The 22,311-nt window shown below is 38.0% G+C and overlaps 1 protein-coding gene across 2 annotated transcripts in view; it reads left to right on the forward strand.

Annotated features, from left to right (window-relative positions):
- Positions 1-416: 416 nt before the first annotated feature.
- Positions 417-22,311, forward strand: part of vwa3b (von Willebrand factor A domain containing 3B) — a 75,799-nt gene continuing 53,904 nt past the window's right edge. For both annotated transcript variants that reach the window (XM_002931645.4, XM_031897019.1), the window contains exons 1-13: positions 417-517; positions 2,391-2,576; positions 3,982-4,070; positions 5,264-5,514; positions 7,100-7,256; positions 10,125-10,294; positions 11,063-11,166; positions 11,569-11,679; positions 12,559-12,752; positions 13,631-13,785; positions 15,072-15,210; positions 17,809-17,940; positions 21,079-21,177. In XM_002931645.4, the coding sequence (XP_002931691.3) occupies positions 2,450-2,576; positions 3,982-4,070; positions 5,264-5,514; positions 7,100-7,256; positions 10,125-10,294; positions 11,063-11,166; positions 11,569-11,679; positions 12,559-12,752; positions 13,631-13,785; positions 15,072-15,210; positions 17,809-17,940; positions 21,079-21,177 (1,728 nt within the window). In that variant the 5' untranslated portion in view covers positions 417-517; positions 2,391-2,449. The remainder of the gene's footprint in view (positions 518-2,390; positions 2,577-3,981; positions 4,071-5,263; positions 5,515-7,099; positions 7,257-10,124; positions 10,295-11,062; positions 11,167-11,568; positions 11,680-12,558; positions 12,753-13,630; positions 13,786-15,071; positions 15,211-17,808; positions 17,941-21,078; positions 21,178-22,311) is intronic.

A 22,311-nucleotide genomic window follows, 5' to 3' on the forward strand; every position in this document is an offset into this window, starting at 1 on the left:
TTTATATACTGCCTGTCCTGCCTCTGTGCTTTAGGCATACAGGCAGGGCAGGCAATTTCACTTTTCATTCTGCAGTTTCTAGAGTGCATGGACATCAGGTTCCCTATTTTGGTGCATACACAATATTTTGGGATGATGATGTAAAGCTTGCCTTAATAGAATTATCCACTAAACAGTGCCTACCTATCAAAGGCAATGCTTTTGGTAACAAGCTGCTAACATGGTTGGGGCAAGGTGGGACTGTCCCAAGCAAATGCTGCACCCTCCTGACAGTTACCTACACTACTAACACATGGACCTCACCCTTGCTCTCAGGTACTTCCTCCTCACTGTCGGAACCAATTAAGTACTACGGGGGAAAATGCAATGTACCCGCCCCTTTCTTGTAACTCGCAGTGGGATTGGCTGGCCGGTAGCAACCTATCCGTTTCCATAGACAACAAAGTCAGTAGCGGAATAGCCTAAGTCCCGGGGAATATACAGGATCTGAGCCCGTGTGAGGATTCGGATGCGAGCGGTATGTGTAGAGAGGGATTATGCCGGGCGTTGTGGTGTAACATAATATGTGCCCCGTGCAAAGAATGGCTTTCCGACTGTGCTAGTTACCTGCTGCCTTCCAGCTAGGTGTTTGTGTTATTGCTGGTAGCTGGAGCTGGCTGATATTGACTGATACTGATAGTACTGACTAGTAGTAATATGTGTTAAAGCAATAATAAGACAAAAAGTAACTAAAGGATTTTTTGTGCACTAAAATATGATTTAATAGTAAACTTCAAGTCTCAACCTCTATGTTTCCTTCAAAATATAATACTATTAATAGGCTGCTGTATAGCCCAGGGAGCAGCCATTTCATTTGAATAGAGTAAGAGGCTAATGTAACACATAGGTTTTTCTCCACCCTGGGTGTATAGGCAGTGAAAGGAATGGCATCCACCTACCACTACCCCAAGGGATGTATTTCAGCCAGAGAATGCACACTTGAGTGTTTTCTGTACAAAAACTGTTGTCTTAAGTCCTTAAGTCTTAGGGCTCTGGCACACGGGGAGATTAGTCGCCCGCGACAAATCTCCCCGAATTGCCATCCCACCGGCGAAAATGTAAGTTGCTGGTGGGATGGCACACGCTGCGCAGGCGATTTCGGCAATTAATGTAAGAAGGCAATGGTTGGAAGGAAGGTAAACATGGGGACGGGGCCCAATGGCATTCATGACGTTTTGCAGAACTACAGAGTGACTTGCTTATCTGATAAAGCTGAAAATTGTGTTATTTGTTCACCCCAAGATTTATTGTGAACAGGTACTATGGGGCTTTAAATATAGGCGCATTCATTTTGATGTAACTGCATATCAGCATTAGTGGCTTTCACAGATTACAGCATTTATGTAATAACTAGATCCTTGTACTGTGTATTAGGGGCAGCATTAGATACATAGAAAAGATTGAAGTTTGTAGCTGTGGCCCTCAAACTACAAAGTGGCAGCTAGAAGCCCAGTGGTTGGTCATCCATGGTTCACTACCTGAATCTTGCTTTAGAAATCCACTTCAAGTTTTCTTTATTCCATAATGGTTGATGCACATATTCTTTGGAATGCAGAGGGACTTCAGAATTCATCACTTCACAATAAAACAATGTGAGGGTAGGTTTGTACACTGTGAGCTTAAGTGGGGTGGGGAACTGGTCCTAAAGAGCACGGAGAAAGACTGTTATGGTTTCCTTTCAGTCTTTGGAATTAGGTTTGTCTGTATAAAAATATATATATTTGGAATAAAAAATAAATTATTTTTGGAAGTTCATATCATAAGGGGGTATATTTTACCTTTAAACAAATTGTAATTAGAATTTGTAGACAACACAGTTGCATGGAAACCAGTGCAGTTTTTCCAGTTTAAATAGGTGGTTTTTCAAGCCTGTAAGTACAGATAAAGCCTCAGTATCTGAGCCTTTATGTTCAGAAAAAGGTTTAAAGATACAAATCCCCACACACTATTTTCTACATAATTCTGTGGACTTGTTAAAGGGATATATCATTTGTATGTAGAGATTTCATTCTGTCTGGCTTTTTTCACACTACGGGCTGCCAGACCAGAAGCTTAGGGCAGTCATTCAGTTTTTAAAGGAGGTAGGGTGGCCCAAATTATTGCTTTGTATGTGGGCCTAAGGTGTAGCTGCACCCAACAACAACTAGAAATGTATTTGATACTTTTAGTCAGAAGTATAAATAGGCATGCACACAGCAAGTGATTTCCTCATACTTTAACCACAATAAATAGGCATATTTCCAGTTTAAGAAAAATGTATTATTGGCAAGTACAGTTTCTCAAAATACTTACCTTTTGTCAAAAAGCATTACGTAAATGTATGTTTGCCTTCTTTTTTGTTAAATGCTCAGTGAAAACAAATGTAGAGGAGTCACTTTTATGCAGCATCAAATAAATCCATTTAGAAAGAATGTCAGCAAAGGAAGATGCACACACTCTTACATCCTCCTCAAAATGGTTGAAAACACATGGGCTAAAGAAGAAGAAACTTTCTATGATGAAGATCCTTTCACAACTTGGATTCCAGCAAAAAGAAGGTATTTGATGTTTTCAGTGCATCTTTTTTATGGCTAGTGCAGTCTGTGTCCACTAACCTCCTGCATTCTGTTTGTCCAAATAATGCAGCAGCCAAACTTCCTTTCTATAAAGGATTATTAAGTCATTAGGCCAGTTTAACAATAATATAAATCACTCATTCTACTATACAGCTATATGCCTCCTGCAACAAAGACCTACATACTTGTGGACAAGCAAAGAAATATAAATAAAACAATAAAGAGTAGGCATTGTTCTCAGGATTGGGGCAGATATAGGGAATAGAGAAGGGCTGGTGTAACTGTGTAAGCCTTAAATGGTATCAGTATTGAGATTAACTGGCCCCCCTGCATTGTTCACCTCAGATTCATGCTGTAAGCCCCTTCATTGTTTACACCTTTAAGTCTGTGTATTGTTGACATCTGTAAGCCCCTATGGTGTTCACACCTGTAAGAATGGACATTGTTCACACCTTTAAGGTCCTGCATTTCTCACACCTGTAAGTCCCTGTACTGCTGTATAAAATGTTCGTTATGATCAGTTACTTACATAGACATGATAGGTTTCCCTGTCTCCTTCCCTACTCGGCCACCCTTGCTCTGCCCTGCTTGTGTGTGCCATACTCTGCCTGCCCTATGCTGCCTGTCAGGGCCGGAACTAGGGGTAGGCAGAAGAGGCAGCTGCCTAGGGCGCAACAAATGGGGAGTGCCAGGCAGGAACTTCTCCTGCCTACCCCTAGTTCCTTTGTCATTGCCCCCGCCGCTTGTGATTATACTTGGCCTGCCCCTGCTGCCTGTGTGTGCCATACTCTGCCATATGCATGTAAGCATAAGCATGTAAACCACATATTCATTACCCCATGTAAAATGTCCACATATGTCAAATTTCTTTCCTGAATATGGATAGCTAAATCAAGTTGTTTTTACTGTGCTAGAGCACTGGTTGCATCCACTACATGGAAACATTAGGTCTTTGAAAGGTGGTGATAGGTTACCAGAGGTAGCTCAAACCTACAATTTCAACATAGGCTTTCCTTAGCAGTGGCCAACTTTTGAAAATAATACTGTGGGCCATCCACATTCCTGGATGGTGTGTGTATATAAATAATATATGTTTTAAAGTATTCATGTAATAATTTCTACTCTAAATGGTGGATTTGTGGTCAAGACACTGAACTTGATGAACCTTCTTCTGTAGTTATTCTGTGGAGTATCCCCTTTGTTTAAAATTGTTTAAAGTCTTCTTATTCAGGAACAGGAACAGTGTGAGAAAGGCAGTTGTTTACAAGTAAACTCATTTTTTTGCACCTTTGCACATGTATAGTGTGTGTGTGTATATATATATATATATATATATATATAAATCCATGATGATTGGACTGTAACTAATAATGTCTTTTTTCTATAGATTATGTAAGCAAATTAGGGAGACCAGTATCCTCTCGATATTCTCAAGGCCTTTTTCCTCAATATAATTTTGCTGGTAAAATATACAATGTAAGTATGCAAACCATTGCTTAGTCCGTGTTTCAGTGTTTGCAGAAAGGATCTTAAAAAGAAAACTCCCTTTGCATTTTTACATCTGTAGCAGTCACATTTGTGTCTGGTGTATACTGTGAAATTTAGGAGCCACAACTGATCTGGATACAGCATCCACCTAAATATGTGCTATTCACTAGGGGGCTGATTTACTAAGACACGAATTCGAATCCGAATTGGAAAAATTCAGATTGGAAAATGAACATTTTGCGACTTTTTCGTATTTTTTGCGATTTTTTTCGGCGCCTTTACGACTTTTCGGAAATTGTCGCGACTTTTTCGTTACCAATACGATTTTCGCAAAAAAACACGAGTTTTTCGTAGCCATTACGATTCGCTCGTATCTTGTCGCGACTTTTTCGTATTGAGCGCTCGTAAGCTTTTGGTTGATTTTGGAAGCCTCCCATAGGACTCAATGGCACCCTGCAGCTCCAACCTGGCCCAAGAAAAGTCACCATACTGAAGCTTGAATGAATCCGAACGCTACAAAAAAATCGCAACAAAAAGCGCAACTTTCGGAATGGCTACGAAAAAGGCACTACTTTTCGCGCAAGTTTTAACGCTACGAAAAAATCGCCAGATTTTGCGCAACATTCGGAATGGCAACGAAAAAGTCGCGATAATTTTCCGAAAAAATCGCCAAATACAGATCATTACGAAAAAAACGCAATCGGACGCATTCGGCCGGTTCGTGAGTAAGTAAATGGGCCCCTAGGTGTTGCAGTCAAAAGGGAAATATGTGCACTTAATGCTGGAGCATAAATATTCGCCCCAAAGAATGGGGGATTGTGGGAAATACACTGCCGTTTGCCCTGTTTTTCACTGTAAATGAATTCTATGGTCTCTTGGCATGAGCTGTGGAAATCCAAGGGCTCTTCTTAAACACAGTGGCATGGACAATGCTCTGTTTGTGTCAAACATGTTAGGTAGGTAAGTATTGCTTAGAAGTCACATTCATGAGCAGTAGCCTCCTGGTATAATTGTGTGCCGTAGACAGTATGTGCCTTATTTATAGTTGTTATCTGTGGGTAGTGTGCCAAAACATCCTGGCTGCCGTGCCTTTGTGTACCTTGGATACTGTTATTTTACTTTATTTGCAAGCTATAACAACAACAATATTAACATTATGATACCCCTTTCTTTTTGCCTAGCTGACAGCCAAGAAGGAACAATTCCTGCAAAAGGTGGAATCTCTCACAAACACTATTGAACTTTACAATGAAAGACTTGGTTGGCTTACCAGTGGGAGCAGAGCAATATTTGGTGTTATCCAGGAAAATTCTGTTATCTTTGTTCTAGAATGTGGCTGTTTGTCTAAAGAGCAGTTTGAAATGTACCAAGATGCTTTCTGCCTTTTAATTAGGGAACAGGTCGCACACATTTCAAATTTCAATATAATTTGGTAAGTTTTTGTTTTGTTCAGTTGTCTTCTAGTGCATGGTCTCAGATGAGTATACTGATCCTTAAGGGCAAAGACACACAGGGTGATTAATTGCCACAACTTTTTAAAAAGTTAGTAGCTTTGATTAATCGCAGGCATTTTCGATGTGCGAATTAGTCACAGCGACTTTTTTAAAAAAGGTGTGTGATAAAAAATAGTCTAGCTTGCGGCTTTCCACCAGGATGATGCTGGAAGTTGCAGTGACCAGTAACAGGAGGGCCATAGGCTGTTAGGTCACTTGTCCTTGTTTAAACTGCTGTCATTGCATAAAAATGAGAAACCACATTATAAGTAGTAAAGTGACCTTATCTACTCTTAACTCTTTTCTTATCATGACAAACCACTAAGAAACCCCGGGCAATGGTTTAAGTGTGCATTGTAGCTGATAAGAAGCACAAGTGGTCATAGATACAGCTACGATTTGTGCACACTGTTGCTATACAGATCAGTATACAAGCAACAACTACCCCTCAGTTTCAATTTACAACATTTTTTTTCTTGTATTGCTAAAGTTATATATATATATATATATATATATATATATAAAGTTGTTATAATAACAGTATATAGTCCACGTGTTACTATACGTAGTGCACACGCAGCTGCCTGTATTATGTGTTAGGAAGCCCATTTGGTCTACATCTGTAAATATGAAATCTTTAAAAAGGGGTAGTTCACCTTAACATTGAATTTTTAGTATGGTATACACGGTAGTATTCAAAGACGAACTGTATTCAACGACAAACTATTTTGTATTTTTTTGTTTTTATGAATGATTTATATTTTTCTTCTTCTCTCTGGCTTGTAATATAGACTGCTGTTTGGTAGCTATGTCTTATTTATCCTAGCAACAATGGTTTGAATAAAGAATAGGAAGGAAATGATAAAAAAAAAAACTATTTAAAATGTGCTTAGAATACATCCATAGATAAAATAATAAAAGTTAATTTAAAGAGATACTGACACCAGAAAAATAAAGTTTTTTCTTACATCTTGCATAACATTGTCTTTGCATGTTATTTATAATGTTGCCAAAAATGTATTTGCCTGATGCTCTTCCATTAATCTGATACTCCATGCGTCTCCATGAGGGGACTGCCATATTTGTGCAGCAGGAGTTTGTTAGCATTAGAAGCTGACAGGCTGAGAAGGGACAGCCAGGCTGACAAAAACAGTCAGGTTTAGGAATTTCAAGTAACAATTACTAACAAAAGCAGGCCTATCAGTGAAAAATGATGAACATGACCTATAGTTAATTTTCAATTTGCATTAATATTTTAAACAATATTTTTGCTGTGTCAGTATCACTTATAAGATGAACTCCTTTAGATGATATATCTGTAGTAATAAGTCAAATCAAATGTTTTCAAGAAAAAACACAGCAAGTTCAGTTGATTTGACTTTTACTACAGATATACCGTGACCTGGATGAATGAGAATCTTCACAAACTCCTTTAGATGAATTACATAACCAAATATATTTTTTGTACCTGCACATTTTAGCCTATAGTTTGCATGTATTTAGTTTCTTACTGCCTTGTTGTAGGGTTTCACAGGTGCCAGAGAAGTGGCATGACAAACAGGTCCATGTGAGTCAGGACTCTATCGAGACAGCTGTGGAATGGGTACACAACACACAGCACCCTCCAGTGGAAAACCCAGAATGTGCTGCAAACGCTCTTTCAGAAGCACTGCTTTATCAGGTTGTATTTATATTACAAAACTATGAAAAAAGTTTATTGTAATGTCCAATCACTCCATAATAGCTTTATTATTATTTTTTATATTTATTTCCTGGTATTTATGTATTTATTTTGCTTTACAGTATTAAAACTGACCACAATAGTGGTTATTTCCAAGACTGAGTCTGCTAAATTATGTGCTGTAAGCATACTTCTGAACTCTCAGGGGAATTGATATTATCTTTGAGTAAAGCATCATTAGCAGTACAAATGTAATTATCCCAGCTGGAGTAACATAATAGCTAACAGGACTGATTCCACTTCTTACGCTTCACATCACATCAACGCTATTGTTCTTGCAGTGTCTTATATATTAAAGTTTCATGTGATAGCACAGCAGTGTGTTTTGATCCACGCTACTGGATAGCAAAGCATTTGAGCATGCCTTTAAATGGGTTATTTAATTGTCAGTGGATGTGTAGTACTGTTTATTTGCAACATAAACCAAATATATATATATATATATATATATCACGGGTTATTGCTAGAGGACAACGACCATACTGAAAATATTTTTATTGTTTTTATGATTTATGTGTAGTAAGTTTATTCTGAGCCAAAAAGGCATATACTACAAAAAGGAAATATATTATTTCCAGGGCTAACTAAATCAGGAAAAGAAACAATTATAAACTACAGTATAGGAATCATGGGCTACCCAAAGCTGGGGTGGTTTAAAAAATAAATCTACTGGCTTTCTAAATGATTCTGACATGATTCCTTTTATTGATTGCAGCATGCCAGCATTTTTAATATACAAGAAAGCCACAACCTTGTATTAATATTGCGTATGTAGACTATGTCATTAAAAGTGCTGGTTCTAGACAGGTCATAAACTACAGGCCATAAAACAAGCATAGATACAGGAAAACAGGTTATGGTAAAGGCTAAAGTAAAAAAACTCCTGTTTTGGGGTTAGCATCCTTGCTTTAACTCTCTCAAGGCATACAAAAATTAAAAGAGAAAGAAAGTAATTTTGGCATTTTTTCTGCCAATAAATTCACCACATTAGTACCACCTAGAACGCTATATTTATTCAGCAGAAAGCTTTACTATACCTGAGAAAAGAGCCCTAGAAGCTCCCTCTAATAGCAGCTGCCATTTTAGCTTGGTCTTGGTAGCTTCCTGCTGCAGTTATAGATGTTGGAAGCTCAGATCACACATTCCTAAGGGTGGGGGAAGTGAGTTCTTATGCATTCTAATGGGAGGGGAGAGCGGGAGAAGGGAGGGAGAGAGGAGAGAACTGAGCTCAAGCCCCAAACCTAAAGGAGTCCTAAAAGAGAGGAAGTCTGGTACCAAAGAACTTGTTCCCAAAAAAGGGACAAGAAATCCTGTGTTTCTTTTGATAGAGGGTTCTGCAGCATTTCTGTGAGTGCTTATGGCTGTATTTACATAGATCTTTCATAGTAACATAGTAACAAATCTCCCCGAAATGCCATCCCACCAGCTAGAATTTAAATTGACGGTGGGATGGCATATGCGACACATCGATTTGCCGAAATCACCGAAGTTGCCTTGAGAGGAAACTTCCGTGATTTCGGCGCCACGTATGCCATCCCACCGGCAATTTACATTCTAGCCGGTGGGATGGCATTTTGGGGAGATTAGTTGCACACGACAAGGGAGATTTGTCGCACGGCGACTAATCTACCCGTCTGTCACAGCCCTTAAGCTAACAATTTAAGCAGTTTTCATTTATTTGTGAGGTCACTGCTCCATGTCTTCAATCATCAAAGGCACGCGCAATGACACCACCATTGATTAAGCAAAAGCAGGTAGCTGAACAAGTGTACTTATCTTGAATGCTTGCGTTATTACATTTATCAGTTAGCTAATAAATAAGCTAATAAATAGTAATAAAAGGTATCAAGTTACTATAAACCACATTTCTCTATTTCTGAACTATGGCTAACACTTTGCTACTACTAAACTGCCACCTAACATAAAATAAAACAGATTGGCCTCAGTCAGTCAGATAAGCTCATCCCTTACTTTGATCAGCCGTAAAGTTGTCAAACCATGACTTCCCGATGTCATGATGAGTTACTGCAATGGGATGGTCTGGCTGATAGCCAATGGTTCACATTCTCTGCTGATACTCACACATATAACTCTAAGGGCTCTGGCACACGGGGGAGATTAGTCGCCCGCAACAAAACTCCCTGTTCGCGGGCGACTAAACTCCCCGAGTTGCCTACCCCTGCCATCCCACCGGCGAACATGTAAGTCGCCGGCGGGATGGCAGACGCGGCGGCGCGATTTTGCACAAATCGCCGTATATGGGCACCTAAAGGTGCCCATATACGCACCGATGATATCGTACGAAACCTCGTTTCGTATGATATTCGGTGCGTGTATGGTATGTTGGCGTGTCGACCGATAACGCAGGAAGCTGCTGATATCGGACGACTCGCCGATCGGACCAGTTGGAAAATTTTGATCGGGCGCCATAGAGACTAAAATCTCCCTTCAGCGCTGAATCGGCAGAAGGAGGTAGAAATCCTATTGTTTCTACCTCCTTACCTGCCGATTCAGCCCTGAATGGTGTGTGGCGGATCTGACGATGTTTCGTGCGACTGATGGTCGCACGAAACATCGTCAGATCGCCACGTGATGGCCAGCTTAAGAAGGCATGCCAGTTTTTGGGCATTTTTCCTGCAGCAACTGAAGCAACACCAATAGAAATCAGCAGGTTGCACATCATAGCCTAGACAACAAAACAGTAGTTTCATTGTTCACACCAGTAGTTTGTTATTAAGAATTTATAATTGACATAAAGCATATCCTTTGTATGTGTTTAATGGGCGATGACAAGTATCTGGTTTGCAGGTTGAAGCTGTATATTATTTCACAGCAGAGGATATTTCTGAAGTCAAGAAGCAACTACTGTTAAAATATGTCTCTGACAGCCCATGTCCAGTCCATTTTGTGTCCTATAACCCCCAGAAAGAAGAAACAATTACATTTTTGAAAGAGATAAGTCACCAAACATCTGGAAGGTAAATATATATTTGTCTATATTGAAGCTGTAGCTTGCAAATCCTTGTAGTGGGTGGGTCTTAGATCCTGGTATTATTTATACCTTTGAACCTTTGTTTGTCAAAGGACAGAAAAAAATAATTTTCCTGATTAACTGTGTAGTGCTAATTTAGCTGCACTGTAAACTCTCATTAGTTGTGTTGCCTTTCAGAAAATGTTTTGGAAGTAGATGACAAACATAATCAAACTTTTGTACAATACACAGCGCAGAAAATGTAAACCTATTATCCAGATCAGCACAGGTACCTGTACCTCAATAGGACAAGAATTAGTACTAACTAGTTCTAATGCCCTCTGATTTGTTCTATTTAAAGCTGAAAGATAACAGCTGATCTCTGCATAGCATGTCTTGTTTACAACATCTACTGGATCTTGTTTAAACATAGTAATGTGTTAGATGCCTGTAATATTATCTGTTTTCAGCATGTGTCGTGCACCACTTAGACCCTGCAATCCAGTCAGAAAGTATTAGGCATTAGGGGTTCTGAATTTTTTTAAAAAAAAATGTTTGATGGGGTGGAGCCCAACTATATAAATATTATCTTCAATTACAAATTAAAGGCTATCCCATACAATTGCGTCTAAATGCACATATTAAACAAGAACCATTGATTCATTTTTATTGAAAATAAAAGAGAAAATTTAATAATAAAATCAAAGTGAACAGCTGTCAAGCTTCAGTAAAAATAAAGTTTACACGTGTTAATTAAATTTATCTCTTCTTGTAGGTGCCACGTATACAAAGCAGACTGTAAGCAGCTGAATACGGCATTAAAACTAAAGGAAGTTAATGCTGCTCTACCCACATCAACAACAGAGAAAACACATGAAGGTACAGCAAAAGAATGTGAGGCACAAAACACAGTTTTTTAAATTCATAGCAGTCGTATGTATGGTGGCCCAGGTTGTATTATAGCATTATCCATTTTCTTGCTAAGTGCATGCTATGCCTACATAAAAACCATCAATTAAATTAAAAAACCACACACAATGCTAAAAGTGTGCACTTACTGCTGTGGCCAGTTGACTTATTTAAATCTTTGTGAAATAGCATGCAGTTTACATAGTACACACCCAACATTTTTCTACAACATAGTATAAAAAAATGTAAGTATTGAACTGTGATTTTCATATATCTTTGTATTTTTATTATTCATTAAGTATCATATATATTATATACAGTGACATTCTAGTACAAACCCAATACTAATACTGCTGGTAACTGTGTTTCTAGAGCTTGATTTGCAGCAAGATGAATTCTTGATGATGAAAGAACTGGATGAAGCACAAAATATTCTAAAACAATTGCAAGATATTTTAACAAACTTTTATCCCAGTGATGATGGTAATTATTGTTTATTTCATTATTTCTAATAGCTAATAGAATCAGTATGAGACCCACATATTTTTACATAAATTAATTTGCAAAGCAATTTTGGAGCAAAAATGCATTTATTCAAAACTGTATGGAAGTGCATATACTGTATTTTCTTAATACAGTGCCACAGATTTCACAGAGCACAGAAGTACAAAAAGTCCAGGCTGTTGTCACTAAAAAGACAACTGACCAATCAAATAATTTTAATCTTTTTAATTTGAATTTACTGCTCTAAAATTAATAGTTTACTAATAAGGAATATAACATATAGTATACCTATCAGTGTCCCTGTGACCTCATCGGCATCCTCCTCATCCTGTTTTTTTATAGTTTTTTTTAACAGATATCTTCTCTTAATCTCATATAAGAAATTAGGTGCCTACAGGTGTACACTCACCACTAGAATCAACTTCAACTGTGATCTTGTTATTGTTTGATTGTGACTGGAATTGAATGTACACAAGTATTCAACTCTAAAAGACATTTCATAAATAAATTACAAAATAAAGACAACTATTGAATACATAAATTGGAGACTTTACATCCTAATGTTCTTTTATTTTATTGTAATCAGCAGGCAGAGTGGATTTTGCGGGAAACTGCTTGAATATGCAGTTCTGCCCCAAAATCTGCTCGTGTGCCAATCTCCGTTGTCTGGCAGTAGCGAAGCTGTGTCAGCCTGGCTGTCTTTTCCATATGGAATAGTTTTGATAACTAATTTGGGAATTATGGGCTACTGCTACTTTATTATTTTATACCCCTGTTTTAATTTGCCAAGAGTTTTTATAGCTGTCTAGGCATTGTATATACTATTGGCTAAATTAACATTATTTTGTGTTTTCATAGTAATCAATAATCATCTCATGCCTGAAATTAAAGTTGAAGACTATGTTAGCTCCAAACAATGGCTAATCAAATATGGGCTAAAAGCACAAAAACTTCAGTTTTACGATGTTTTTGCTGACTGTGCATTTCGTCATAGCGATGGTGTTGTGGATATTAAAACCAAGCCAGAAGATGAGTCAATGCAAACAGACGCTGTAAGTACACAACCTCTATACACACATTGTTGTTGCCCACAGGTGGCTCAAGCTGCCAGAAAACTTTTGCTTTATGTATGACCTGCGGTTCGTAGAGAAAAGTCAGAGCTGGCATATGATTCCTTTCTCTCCTCCTGCATTTTGCAGGCAGGTGATAAGGGAACACAGGCAGCGTAGGGCAGGCAGAGTATGGAACACTCAGGCAGCATAGGACTGGCAGAGTATTGTACACAGGCAGCATAGGTCAGGCAGAGTGTGGCACACACATGCAGGGTAGGGCAGACAGAGTATGGCACATAGTCAGGATAGAGCTGGCAGAGTACTGCCTTTGTGTGCCATACTCTGCTTGCCTTATGCTGCCTTTGTGTGCCATACTCTATGCTGCCTGTGTGTGCCATGCTCTGCCTGCCCTATGCTGCCTGTGTGTGCCTGCCCTATGCTGTGAACCTGGCAGGGGTTTGTTCTGAGAGCTTATTAGCATGTGGAAATAGCAATTATATGGTCCCTAAGGTGTTTAATTATATGCTGAGGGTTGATGTGCTATCCACAGGGGGAGGAGAAGGCATATATATTTAAGGGTATGTCCTAATATGACATATTATAATTCTTTCACATATGAATGAAGGGTGATATCCCCACAGTGAGCACCAACTATTTGGGTTTTTGCTGTGCTACCACCATTAATGTGGGTATGGTCTTAAAAGCTCTTGTGATAACATGGATGTGGTTTGAAGTGGGTGCAGTTTTAAAAAAGGATAGTGGTCAAAACTGGCTTCCATGAACAGCCCTCCACCGTGTAGGCCAGAAAAATTCAGGCCCTCGGTACGACAGAAGTTGGACAGCACTGATATGTAGGACTTGCATATTTTACTCTACAGGATACCAAAATGAAACTTATCAATGCAAAATACTGTGACCAGTTTGTACATACACAGTGGAAAGATGGTTCTGTGGTGCATTTGTATATTACTAAGGAAAAATGGAGATGGTATGAAGAAAGAATGAAGACTGTGCTCGAGCAGATGGAAAGAAGGTAATTCTCCAAAATAATATATAAAAGTACAGGTATAGGATCTCTTATCTGGTAATTCTTTATCCAGAAAACTTCAAATTATGGAAAGGTCATCTCCTATAGGGTCTATTTTAAGGAAATAATTTAGCTTAATTTTGCAAATTTTAATATTGGTGGCCAAAAAAAAAAAGTGTGTTCACTAGCTTATTTAGCAGAAACCTCAGACAAAATATTTGGGGCCAGGCATTAAAGGGGTTGTTCACCTTCAATGTCCAAATCTTATTAAACCATCAGTGATGCTCTCAGGGTGTTAGAAAATCCAATTTTCCATTAAAAAAGGTACTGAACGGATGGGAGTGGCCTATTTTGAACCTAACACACTGAGAACTTCCTATATGTTTACATCATCACGGCCAGGTTTTGCCCCTGCTTTTTCCTATTGGACCAGTTCATTGGTTGCTTGTGTCATTGGCTAATTTCTCCCTTGCAAAGGCATAGGCAACCAGACTCAGCATATCACAAATCTAACATAGTGTTATGTTAGATTTGCAAAACTCACAGGCACAGGAAGCGGTGTCAGACTTACAGAGACACATCGTGACTTCACAGACTAGGGGTAGACAGAAGTACTTGCCTGCTGCCCCCCATTGTTGCGCCCTAGTCAGGTGCCTTTTCTTCCTACCCCTAGTTCCGGCCCTGGATTTGTGAATGGTGTACAAGGGCGAACAACTCTTTTAAGGAGTCACCTGATTGTTAAAAAAATGCTGGGATTTGATTTTGAAATCAATGCATTCTTCATTGTTATATACAACAGCAATGTTTACTAAAAGTAACCAAACAGTGCCGTTGTTTTCTTGCTCATACTATTTTTCCTGCCAAACAGTGGTGAATTCATAAAGCAAGGGCATCACACCTAGCAATATAGCAATAGTATTAGTTATCCTTGTAAAGTTAAGTGAACCTCAGAATCTCAATAAAATGCAGACTTGATCTGGATCAACCAGGAGGTTGCCATTTGCCTTAGGTACAAAAAAAAGGAGAGCTAATTCATTACACACAAGAGTCAATTAGTCTGCTAAATAAAACAGTCATAAATCCCCTGCAAGACAAAACTTCCCCCTTCAGCAGAAATATTTATATTGCCATTAGAAAACCCTAAGAATGTGGTTGATAAGAGATGCATGGCTAATCCATCATAGAAACCTTACCCCAGGACAAAATCCAAATATTTTCCATAGCAATTTGTTATTGCTTAATGTATAACAAGCATTTTTATAATATGACTTTTAATAATATTTTTCTTTCAGAATTCAATGGCTACAGCAAGGGAGTAGAGAACTATTTGGGACTATTCTTGAAGACCGGGTATACATTCTTATTGATACTTCACATTCTATGAAGGACAAGTTGTTTTTGGTGAAGGAAAAAATGTTCCAGCTAATAGAGGTAAGGCTGTCATGCTACCACTCCATATCTAGATAAAAAATACAAAAGGTGTTAAATTTGTTGAAAAAAAAGAAGGAAGATACTATAAATGCAAGTATAAAAGTATGCTAACCTCTTGACTAAACACATTAGATTTGACTGCTTCCTTTTCTTTCTCTTCCGTTTCCTCTCCTTCTCTTAGCAACCTTCTCTATCCTTAAAGTTTTTCTTTACTTTCCAAAAAAAGTACACATATAGTTGTAAAGTATTGCAGAAAATATTAATATGGCCTGCTTTTTCCCAACTTATAGTTTGGTTTTATGGTGGATGGGCCTACATTTTCTATATATGAACCTTTGTTATTTGATCACTATAACATATATGTCAGGGTGGTTACACATCGGTTTGCTCCCAGTGTCACTCAGTTGTTTATTGCATAGTGTAGGTTAAATTCTATTCTATTCTCTTTATAGGCTTAGGGGAACTTAAATCAAATGTGAAAAACTGGCTGTGCAAAAATTTGGGTACCCTTGTAATTTTGCTAATTTGAATGCATGTAATTGCTCAATACTGATTACTGGCAAAACCAAATTGGTTGGATTAGCTTGTTAAGCCTTGAACTTCATAGGCAGGTGTGTCCAATCATGAGAAAAGGTATTTAAGGTGGCCAATTGCAAGTTGTGCTTCTGTTTGACTCTTCTCTGATCCTCAAAGCAACTCTCAAAAGATCTGAAAACAAAGATTGTTCAGTATCATGGTGTAGGGGAAGGCTATATAAAGCTATCTCAGAGGTTTAAACTGTCCGTTTCAAATGTAAGGAATGTAATCAGGGAATGGAAGGCCACAGGCACAGTTGCGGCATATGTGGAGGATTGTGAGAATGGTTACAGACAACCCAAACATCACCTCCAAAGACCTGCAAGAACATCTTGCTGCAGATGGTGTATTTGTACATCTACAATTCAGCGCAATTTGGACAAAGAACATCTGTATGGCAGGGTGATGAGAAAGAAGCCCTTTCTGCACTGAGGCCAAACAGAGACGCTTGTTGTATGTAAAAGCTCATTTAGGCAAGCCACAATTTTTTTGGAACAAAGTGCTTTGGACTGATGAGACAAAAATTGAGTTATTTGGTCATAACAAAAAACGATTTGCATGGCGGAAGAAGAACACCACATTCCAAGAAAAACACCTGTTACCTACTGTCAAATTTGGTGGAGGTTCCATAATGCTATGGGGCTGTGTGGCTAGTTTAGGGACTGGGGCCCTTTTTAAAGTTGAGGGTCGGATGAATTCAACCCAGTATCAACAAAGTCTTCAGGATAATGTTCAAGCATCAGTCACAAAGTTAAAGTTATGCAGGGGTTGGATATTCCCACAAGACAATGACCCTAAACACAGTTGGAAATCTACAAAGGAATTTTTGCAAAGGGAGAAGTACAGTATGCTGGAATGGCCGTCACAGTCCCCCAACTTGAATATCATTGAAAACTATGGGGTGATTTGAAGCTCGGCAGCCATCGAATTTAAAGTGGACCTGTCACCCTAAGAAATAACTCCAAATTATTTTTTATATTGTTAGTTGAGCAAAAGAAACTTTACTTACTCTATATAAATTATATAAATCTTGTTTCCTTCCGTCTTGGAATTACTCAATCAAAGCAAGCAGACAGGTTCCATTTTGTGGACACTGTTATGAATGCAAGCTTTGTATCATGCCAAAATCTTGTTTATGTGCCAGAATGGAGGAACCAGATGCCCATGCACTGGCTACACAGTTAGATGAGGAGGAGGGAGGGGAAAAGTGAGATGTGCAGTGACATCTAGGTAGAGCTGAATGGAAAGCTAAAGTTATTGTCTGCCCCGCCTCTATGCCTAAGGCATAGAGGCGGGGCAAGCAATATATGATTGACAGCTGTGATTTTTAAATGCCTTTATAATGGGTTTGGATGCATTAATATAAAAATTAATTTGGGTTTCATGTTTAATTTGAACAGGACTTTTATTATACAGCTTTTTATGTCTGGGTGACAGGTCCTCTTAAACTGAACTGGAGAGATTTTGTATGGACGAATGGTCAAAAATACCGCCATCCAGAATCCAGACACTCATTAAAGGCTATAGGCTAGAGGCTGTTACATATGTAAAAGGAGGCTCAACTAAGTATTGATGTAATATCTCTGTTGAGTGCCCAAATTTATGCACCTGTCTAATTTTGTTATGATGCATATTGCATATTTGCTGTTAATTCAATAAACTTTATGTCACTGATGAAATACTACTGTTTCCATAAGGCATCTTATATATTAAAAGGAAGTTGCTACTTTGAAAGCTCAGCCAAAGATAAACAAAAGTCCAAAGAATTAAGAGGGGTTCCCAAACTTTTTCATATGACTGTATTTTTTGGATATAAACCATCTATAACGTGTGTATTATATTTATCTTATTTCATGTCATGTCATGCAGTTGTCTACCTTTAGCTTTTTACCCAGTACTACTGGGCAGCTTTGTCATGGGGCATTTACAAATGCTATATTTAAATTATCCACTTTGTTCCCTACTGAGTAAAAAAGCCATTAAGAAAAGAGTAATACATTGAATGTGTTCTTTTTGGAATAGGAGCAACTAAAGCACAAGCTGATGTTTAACTTTGTAAAGTTTGATTCCAAAGTAGAAGCTTGGAAATCAAGATTAGCCAAAGTCACCGAAGACACTCTACAGGAGGCTTCATGTTGGGTAAAAGAACTTCAGGTAAACTGACAAACAATTTTGTGTCTGGTAAATCAACTTTAATTGCAGTGGCTCCAACAAAACCTCAAAAGGCTCAATTGATCACATAAACAGCAACTGTGTGTACATATATATGTATAATATATTTTTATATATTTTTACAATAAAGCAAAGTACAAGCAGGAAAGACAAACTGTGATAAATGTACATCAATACAGAGATAATATGCTATGTGGTAATTAATGTAGCAAAAAGATGGAGACAGAAGCTTTTTTAATGGCAAATGTTATTAATTTTAACAAACAAAACACAACGTAACATATAATATATGCTACAGTGGTGTTGGATTGGTATTGAATCAGGTACTGCATTGTGCAGACAGCAGATTATTATCACTGAAAATTGGAGGTAAATGGAGGAATACATGGAAGGGGCATATGACAATGTGACGCAGGTCTCACAAAAATGAGAGAGGGGAGTCTTAATTGCACCAGGCCCACCCTCACATCATGTGCACCCCTTGTTTTGTATGTTAGTTTAAACTAGAGGTAGGGCTCCGTCCACTAACTGCCTCCAGAAAGTTAAGGAGGGGGGACAGAAGCTGTTTTTAATAACAATTACAAATAACTGAAATGATTTAATATATATTGAAGCATTGCAGCCATATTTAATCACCAGCAAATAGTTTGTCAAAACTTAGATGAACTTTGGCTATCTTTGTTAATATCATGTTACACAAATTTATATTTCAGCATTACAAACATTTTTAGAATTTCTATTCAGTTATGCAGACTCATTTATTAGGGATGTACCGAACCCAGATTTTTTGGGTTCGGCCAAATACCGAACTGAATCCGAATCCTAATTAGCATATGCAAAAATTATCACGTTTGCAGCATGTGGCTAAAATGTTTTTTCCCTAACATTTAACCCTTCTGAATGTTAATTAGCATATGCTAATTAGGCTTTGGTTCAGCCAGGACCGCGTATTCGGCCGAAACCGAACCCTGCCAAAATGGCTGAATACAGACCCAAATCCTGGATTTGGTTCATCCCTATCATTTAGTTTTTGAAAGTTTTGAAAGTAATTTTAAACAGCACAACTACTGTACACACACACAAAGAGCAAGGAGACATTAGACTGCAAACAAATACAAAAAGCTAATTTGACTTTTATGATAAACACTGAACAAATTGGTGGCAAATGAAATGGAACAGAATGTTCTATTCCTCTACTGGTTTGTGCAATCTAGTGTAATACAGAAATCAGATGCATCGCCTTTACTAAATTTTATGCCTGTGGTGAATTGCTCAGAATGATCTGCTTAACACCATAAACAGCAAAATCTAAATAGGAAAATATTCTCAATGAGAGCATGAGAGACAAAACTCTTGGCTCATTCTATCATATTTGGAGACAGCCAGCTACGTGACCTTGCATGCTGCAAGAATAACAGATAGTTCTAAATAATAAACAAATAGACCTTTTCATTTAACATGATTCTGAGGCAAGGTTTGCCTTGAAAGGATCTGAACCAGTGGAGCATTTCTGCAATTGTATACTGTGTACAAAATGTTGCTTTATGAAAATATTAAATGATGAGAAAACTGAAAAATGGTATGATATTCTTCAGCTGAAACTGGAATTCTTTGTATATAGGATTTTAGCTTGGCAGCAATTAATTAGTTTAGTTAGTATTTTTTAAATGTATTCTGCATTCTGCCACTACGTGAAGTAGTCAAAAAGTAACAGCAGAGAATACTCTGAAAAAATAATTTTACATTTTACTGTTGCAAAGGCTCTGGATCAGACCTACAGGATTCAATATATACAGACCTTCAGTATTCTGTATATATAGAGGAAAATTATAATACATCATATAACACAGCACGCACATGTCTTTAGTGATGAACAACAAATAAATTAATGAATGTGGTGTTATATGATGTTATATTTTTATTTATATAAACAAGTACCAGCACTATGGCACACCATAATTGAAAAAAACATTTATTCTGCCACCTCACTGTGATTCCAAGATTTTGGTCCTATATTACAAACTTTTTCAAGAATAACACAAATGTGAACACACTGTGTTGTGAAAGAAGGAGGTGCCAAAATTACATCACATAACTCATTATTATTAAAAATAAGCATGAACAACATAAAGAGCTATAGTACAGGTATAGGACCCGTTATCCTGAATGCTCGAGACCAAGGGTATTCTGGATAAGGGGTCTTTCCATAATTTGGATTTCCATACTATAAGTATACTAAAAAAATCAATAAAACATTAATTAAACCTAATAGGATTGTTTTGCTTCCAATTAGGATTATTTATATCTTAGTTGGGATCAATTACTAGGTACTGTTTTATTACTACAGAGAAAAAGGAAATCAGTTTTAAAATTCTGAATTATTTGATTAAAATGGAGTCTATGGGAGACACGCTTTCTGTAATTTGGAGCTTTCTGGATAATGGGTTTCCGGATAAGGGATCCCATACCTGTAGTAGCTTTTTATAAAACTGGAGTGACTACACATTTTTCAGATTGGCATTTCTTTTCTTTGCCATATCTTCACCAATAAGTGTCAGTTTTATAATGGTAGGCACGCAGGTTTCTTATGCAGAGAAGAGACAGGGAAACAAAAATGCTGGAACATAAGACTTTGCCTTTACTATATCCACGCATCACTTCCATGTAAGCTTCGCTGCTACTCTTTCTACTGCCACTGCCTTTCTCCAGGCACAGGCCCCTTGGCAATCTCTATCAAACTCAGGCACCACAGGCCCCTTGATTCTCAGTCTCTCAATCTCAGACACTCTCTCTGTCTCAGGCTCTACAGGCCCCTTGGTTCTTTCTCAGGCTTCCTCTCAAACACTGAGAACAGAGAGAACCTCATGGTATGGGTGCACACCCATTTACCTATACAGGCAGACTCTCTCTTATCTGACACCTAATTATCTGACTGAGCAATATTAACCTTATTAACCACTAAAAACACCATTTAAATAAAGAATGATTTGTTTTCAGTAAATCAGTAAAAACGCCACTTAAATAAAGAATGATAGTGTCTCTTTAACACAAAACCATAGGACAAGTCAGTCTAATGAACCTTTGGTTTTATTAAAAGTCTTAACGTCTTTTTCTTGAAAGGTCGGAAGCTCAACCAACACCCTCAGAGCTCTGCAGGTGGCATTTAATGACTCTAGTACTGAAGCTATTTATTTACTTACAGATGGACGCCCTGACCAGGTACTTACCAGACTTTTAAAAATAAGTTTGTTTAGTTTACTAAAGACCTGGCACTTTCAGCACGAAAAATAGGTTTGGGTTACAGTGTTTAGTTCTGACAGCAAGGAAGAATTATGTCTGTGTGTCTATTCTTTTAAAAGTGACATTATCACTTTAAAGGAACAGTAAAACTAAAAAATGAACATGTTGGTCTGTGTTTGCTTCAGAAAGGCTACTATAGTTTATATAGATAGGCTTCTATATAGCCACCGGGGTAGCCATTCAAATTATAAAAGTCTCAAATTACACAGAAGATAGCAGATTAGCTCTGTTGAATAAAATTGTGCTCTACAGACCTTATCTGTTATCTGCTATTTAACCTGTGCCATTTAGCCAATTGCCTTCATTGCTAAACAGCAACTTTTTATATAAACTATAGTAGTGTTTATAAAGGAAACAAATCAGTTTTACCAGTGCAGGGATGGGGGCAGGTAAGGCATTAACAAAATGATATGACAATGAGTATTGCACTTAGCAGGTGGTAGTGTGTAATAGTAGCACAGGCCTAATTATCATAGGTGATGATGGCATGGGTCGGTGACATACATAATACTTTGCCAAAAATGGCTTCAGAAGAAAATTCTTATGTAATCACATCTAAATTGTATGAAATTCTAACCATTAAAGCCAATATTACTTTGCCAGTTTATTGGTTTGCTTTCTGTGGTCACTGTGCCCATAGTAGGTGCTCTTGATTCTCTTGTATCGTTATGTGTTCTTCTGACTTGTTTCCTAGACTTTGGACTTGCCCTCTGCCACCAGGCATAGGACCTCAGCCTGTCCCTGTGTCCCTAGGAATGGAGCTTTATCATGTCTCTGTGCACAAGGAGTGGGGATTTAAAACTGATTTGTCCTCAGATCTTTAGCTTAATATTGTACCCCCATGATTGGGACTTCAGCTTGACTATGTGCCTCCTGGAGTGGGGTTTTTGCATTGCCTGCAGTTCCTGACCATTCCTGAACTTCAAACCTTTTGAAACTCTTGCTGTGCTAGGTTTGGGCTTTTGCCTGCCTGCCTATTTCGTGCTATGTGCCAATACCTTTACTCTGCCTTGCAATATATTATCTTGCTACAATTTAGTCTTGCCTGCCAGT

The sequence above is a fragment of the Xenopus tropicalis genome, chromosome 2, assembly GCF_000004195.4.
Source record: "Xenopus tropicalis strain Nigerian chromosome 2, UCB_Xtro_10.0, whole genome shotgun sequence".
Lineage (NCBI taxonomy): Eukaryota > Metazoa > Chordata > Amphibia > Anura > Pipidae > Xenopus > Xenopus tropicalis.